General features: G+C 32.7%; 1 protein-coding gene across 1 annotated transcript; it reads left to right on the top strand.

Moving 5' to 3' along the window:
- Nucleotides 3,698-4,570, top strand: LOC107640636. Its single transcript, XM_016344146.1, has 2 exons — nucleotides 3,698-4,207; nucleotides 4,295-4,570. The coding sequence occupies exons 1-2, from the start codon at nucleotides 3,698-3,700 to the stop codon at nucleotides 4,568-4,570; spliced, it is 786 nt and encodes a 261-aa protein (XP_016199632.1).

Genomic DNA, 5,723 nt, shown 5'->3' with positions numbered 1-5,723 from the left:
CCAAAATGGTTGACCATGAGGACGATCCACTTGTGATGTTGTTAATTTATTATTTATTAATGAACAAATTTATGAAACTACTATGCTAAAGGTTCATGATAATGGAAACATTTTAAGTGTACTACAGAATTATTGCTAAAGTTACTGAATACTTCTGATTCCTTGATAGTTGATACACTTGAAATAATAACACTTTTCGTAAGTCGGACCATAGGCTCTTGTCAGCTGTGAGCCATTTGACCTGCTTTCTATCCTTAGTAATGCAGTCTTAAGAAGGCTGTTTTATTGTGTATATGTTTATTAGTGTAAAGTTTTAAAGTTATTTGAAAAATAGTTAGGATTTATTTTTGGTGACCATAGTACGTTAGGATTTAATCTGGTATATTAGTACTTAATAGAGTAAATTAACAGGAAATATTGAAATAGACAACTTTTAAATTTTATTGGATTAAAATAAAAGACAATTTTTTTTTATGAGAATCAGAACTAAAGTATAAATATTTTATAGAAATTAAAAACTTATTTAACCCTAAATTTATCCATGTTATAAAAAAAATTTACTTTTGACTAAATTGCTTGAGTATCTAGTTTTGACGGTAAGAACGTAAACAATCCACTAATACTTTTTAATGTTTAGGCATGGAAACAGATGCCATTACTTGCCCCTATTTGCGGTAACCCATATTTTTTACTTGCAGATAATATTAAGGATAAGATCACATAAACAAATTAAATGAATCTCAATATTATATAATTGTGCTAAAATCAAGAAGTTTATATGTATGTCCTATTTTAGAACAATTTTATGTAAGTCGGAGGTATCTAATTCGATTTACACTTTTTTTATATAATTAAATCGAATTCAATTGATTTGATTTAACTATAGTAGTAAATTAAATTGAATAGATTCAATTTATTAAGAAAAGTTATTTTATGTAATTCAAAATAACTTATGTTAGTGTAGCAGGAGCTGGTAACATCCTAAATAAATCGAGTCTAATTGATTCGATTTACTACATGCTGAGCTAATGAAATAAATCGAATTCAGTTAATTCGATTTAGCAACGAATGTAACATATATAAATATAAGCAGAACGTTAAATTTTCATCAGAGTGGCACTTAAACTGGCTAGTAAAGATAGTTTTTTAATTCTTGTGCACTATAGAAAGACGATTAAGGAAAAAACACAACAAAGAATAAAATTTACTAATAAGATTCTGTTGGGTGTCTTTATCAAACTTTCTACGACTTTTGTTGAGTTGCAGAATACTATAATCCAAAAATTGAGACTGCATAACATAAAACGGATGAAGAAGTTATTTATAGAATTTCGTAATTTGTTGTTCGAGATGCTACCAGTAATTTGGGCAACTCATTCCAATCGATAGATATGATCCAGGTTGTCTTCCATGTCAGTTTTAAATCTTGTCGTGTTGTGACTTTAGTGTTCTCTCTTGCGTGGGTTGTTGGAGAGAATATTGTGGCTGTAATTCGAAACATGTTAATTTGAATTCTATATATAAAGTATACAAAGGCTAAACCGAATCAGGTAAAAATCAATTTATATTGTTAGCGTTAAAGAGTAATTCGAATCTATTTGATTTGATTTACTTTGAGCACCTTCAGCTATAAATTGAATTCAATTGATTCGATTTATTATGGCTGGACTGAGTTCTTTTGGAAGCTTATTCCTACTAAATCGAATCTATTCAATTTGATTTATTACTACTATAGCTAAATCAAATTCAATTGATTCGATTCATATAAAGTAGTGTAAATTGAATTGAATAGCTTCGATTTATAAAGATTTCAGATACTTAAATATGACAAAATTATCATTTTACATTTTACCTCTAAAATATAAAAGTATCCTTTTAAATACGTATCATTTAAGATGGTTTTGATTAATAGAAAACAAAAAATGTTAGTGAAATAATTGAGAATGTCCAAAATATGCATACAAGTAGTTTGTAGTGTTTGAATGTTGTAATTAAGGATAGAAATTCCAAAATGTCTGATGTAGTATCCATACATCTTTTAATTAAACTGTCTTAATTATTATTAATTAGAGTCCCATATTACTTTCCATTAATGATGGTTAAGGTAGACACCAAAAAAAAATGAATGATAATTAAGGTGGTCTAATTAGTTTAATTAATATCACTCTAACTAACATTTTACAATTTTAATAATTGATTAGTTAGGACCTTAATAATTAGGTTAAGAAACTCAAATAGATTTTTCGTTATGATAGGTTAACTTATTAAAATAACCTTATTTTAATTATATGTATAATTGATAGAATTAAACTGAATTGAATTAACTAAGTTTACATAATTATAACTAACTTTTTATGTTATTCATAGTCAATTGGTTAGGACCTTGTTAATCTAATTGAGAAACTTCAATAGACTTATTATGATATTAATATTATTAGCAGACTTATTGGGATAGTTACACACTCTATTATCAACATAATGTGAGTAACAAAAGATAAATAATTCTAAGAAGTACACAATTTGGTGATTAAATCTTTGAGGTGAATTAATCGTAAAAAATAATGAATGATAATCATTATCGCTCAATCTGTTTGTATGAACATTTTCTCCATAAATTGAGTTTCGAAGAATTTACTTGATTGATCCAAGGATCATCTTTTAACCAACAAAATTCCAAATAGTCCTGAACAATACCCTATAAATGACATACAACTGTTCAAGTGTCACTTCACAAATAAAATGATGGATCTCTCTTCTTTTTCCATAAAAGAAAAATAAAAAAGTTATATAACTATATAGTTTTAATTGTCTTTAGTTGTCTAATAGAATCATCCACAACTTTGGCTTTTACCTGACAACTATATTGTTATTATTTGGTCCCATTAGTTTTCCAGCTAGGATCTTGAATGGCTGTGGTTGATCTAGAAAGTTTAATGGTACATGTCTCTTCCTGTATTTCTGTTTGTAAAATTGTGTATGAAAGTGGCAATAAAGGCATATGTGTTAATGTGTGTTCTTAAGATAATATATTATATGTTAGCACTATTAGCCATAGCATATATTTATACAGTCTGTTATAACTTAACAATTTAGTTAAGACCTGAATTAATTATATTAATTAGTTAGACTAAATGTAAAGTTATTTAGTTATATTAATTAGTTAGACTAAAGGCATATGTGTTAATGTGTGTTCTTTCCCTCTTCTCTCTTCCTCTTTTTTTGACTCACACACTGAGTTTGATGAGAATGCGCGTGTTTCACCTCTGTTCTTGATAGAAATAGCGATTCCGATCAACGAGACTTGGAAAGAAGCGTCATTTTGTTCTTCCCCTAATTTCACCAACCATGGCGTAGCTAGCTTCATCTTCATCTGTAGTTTCTTCAGCTTCATCAATAGTTGTGGATCCTTATAACCTCTCTCCCGCTGATCAACCCAGTCTGATCTTGGTCACTCAACAATTCACTGACTACAACTATTGTAACAGCCCAAACCACCCGCTAGCACGATATTGTCCGCTTTGGCACACAAGGCCTCACGGTTTTGCATTTGACGATAGGGATGATAGCCGAAGTCCCCCACACTCACTCGTCAAAATGCGTCATGCTAGGAAGAGGTATCCACACCCTTATAAGGCATGCTTCGTTCCCCTCCCCAACCGATGTGGGACCTTACAACTATCATTCTTGGAGCCGCGCGATGCAGAAAGCCCTAAATGCCAAACGTAAGCTTGGTTTCATCACTGGATCGGTGCCTAAACCAGATCCAATCACTGAACCAGAGAAATTTGAGAATTGGCAGTGTGCGAATGATGTAATAAGCACATTGATTTTGAATTCTGTTACAAAAGAAGTTGCTACCTCTCTCGTATATATAGATTCTGCAGTGGAGTTGTGGAACGATCTGAAGGAGTGTTTACAACATGGAAATATCCCGCGCGTGTTCGAATTGAAGCGCGACTTGATGAATCTTCGACAAGGTGCCACGTCTGTGTCACAATACTTCATAAGAATCAAGGTTCTTTGGGAAGAATTGAACTCATATCACCCAGTACAATGCAATTGCGGTGATGTGCACGCCACGCAAGAGTTTCTTCAAGTTGAGTATATTCACTATTTTCTCATGGGATTGGATGAATCCTTTTTCCAGATTCGTGGGCAAATCTTGCTCTTGGAACCTCTTCCCACAATTAACAAAGTCATTTCTCTTGTAACATAAGAAGAAAAACATAGGGTAATAGGAGCGTCACTCAATTCTGCTTCCCATAATCAAGTAGTTTTTTTGGCGAGAAATCAGCAACCAACACAATCTCAAGGTCATGACAGAGGCATGATGAAGAAAGATAGACCCCTCGTCTCGCACTGTGAAATTCTTGGGCACACTATCGACAAGTGTTCCAAAATTCACGGTTACCCTCCAAATTTTGGCAAAGGAAAGAACACGAAGCCTTCGGTTCATCATATCTCCACATCTCAGTCCAATTCAGATGCACAAATCAACCCAAATTTGACTCCAACACAAGTTCAACAGCTCCTAACCTTGCTGAATAATAAGAAGATCCAAGATATTTAATCAAATGAATCAACTGAAGTTTCAACTCCAGCAGGTATCGTTCTCAATGCATCCATGTTAAGGTCAAACTTATCTCATAATTCTTGGATTTTGGATAGTGGTGCCACCATTCACATTGCTTGTGATTTATCTCTATTCACCTCAATACATACTTCGAAGAATTTTTCTGTCTCCTTACCTAATGGTGACATTTTCTCTGCCAATTTCATAGGTTCAGTTACTCTCAATAAGCATATATCTCTCCAAAATGTGCTTTATGTCCCTGAGTTTCATGTCAATTTACTTTCAGTTTCATCCTTTCTTGCTAACTCCACAATCACTGTCACTCTTGGTTTTAATTACTTCACTATTTAGGACAACAAGTGTTTGAAGATGATTGGAAAGGGTGACTTGCAACAAGGACTTTACATCCTAAGAGCAGAAATCCCAACCAATTCGGCACTGCATGGTTCACAAAATTCTTCAAATTCTTTTCTTTCTAGTGATATTTCTTATACTGATTCTATCTCAATAAATTTGTGTAGTCCAGATTTATGGCACACACGTCTTAGTCATGTACCTCCTAACATTCTACAACACTTAGATAGTATTTTGCATTTGTCGAATAAATCAACTTGTCATACTTGTGAAATCTGGCATTTAGCTAAATTCAAGAAGTTTCCTTTTAAGTCACATAATCCCATATCGTCTAATGATTTTCTTTCTAACCATTGTTGATGATGCAACCAGATTTTGTTGGATTTATATGCTGAATAATAAATCTGAAGCCACAGGTTACTTGAAGGATTTCTTTGCACTAATTGACATTCAGTTTGGCATTAAGATCAAATGTCTCAGGTCTGACAATGCTAAGGAACTTGCACTTAAGGATTTTCTGCAGAAGAGAGGTGTCCTGCATTAATTCTCATGCCCTTATCGACCCCAACAAAATGCTGTTGTAGAGAGAAAGTACCAGCATCTGTTGAATGTGGCCAGATCCTTATTCTTTCAGTCAAAAGTCCCTATTTTCTTTTGGGGGGAGTGCATCATCACTGCAGCCTTCCTAATCAATCGAACCCCAAGCAAATTATTACAATTTAATTCTCCCTTTGAACTGCTATTTGGAAGACACCTAACTATGATGCCTTAAGAAATTTCAGTTGCCTTGCATATG

This window comes from Arachis ipaensis, chromosome B05, assembly GCF_000816755.2.
Source record: "Arachis ipaensis cultivar K30076 chromosome B05, Araip1.1, whole genome shotgun sequence".
NCBI classification, from domain to species: domain Eukaryota; kingdom Viridiplantae; phylum Streptophyta; class Magnoliopsida; order Fabales; family Fabaceae; genus Arachis; species Arachis ipaensis.
This window is presented reverse-complemented; position numbering and strand designations above follow the sequence as displayed.

Coding starts and splice junctions, on each gene's coding strand:
- LOC107640636 (XM_016344146.1), top strand. CDS start 3,698: ATGCAGAAAGCCCTAAATGCCAAACGTAAGCTTGGTTTCATCACTGGA. Junction 4,208..4,294: donor TTAACAAAGTCATTTCTCTT/GTAACATAAGAA, acceptor GCGAGAAATCAG/CAACCAACACAATCTCAAGG.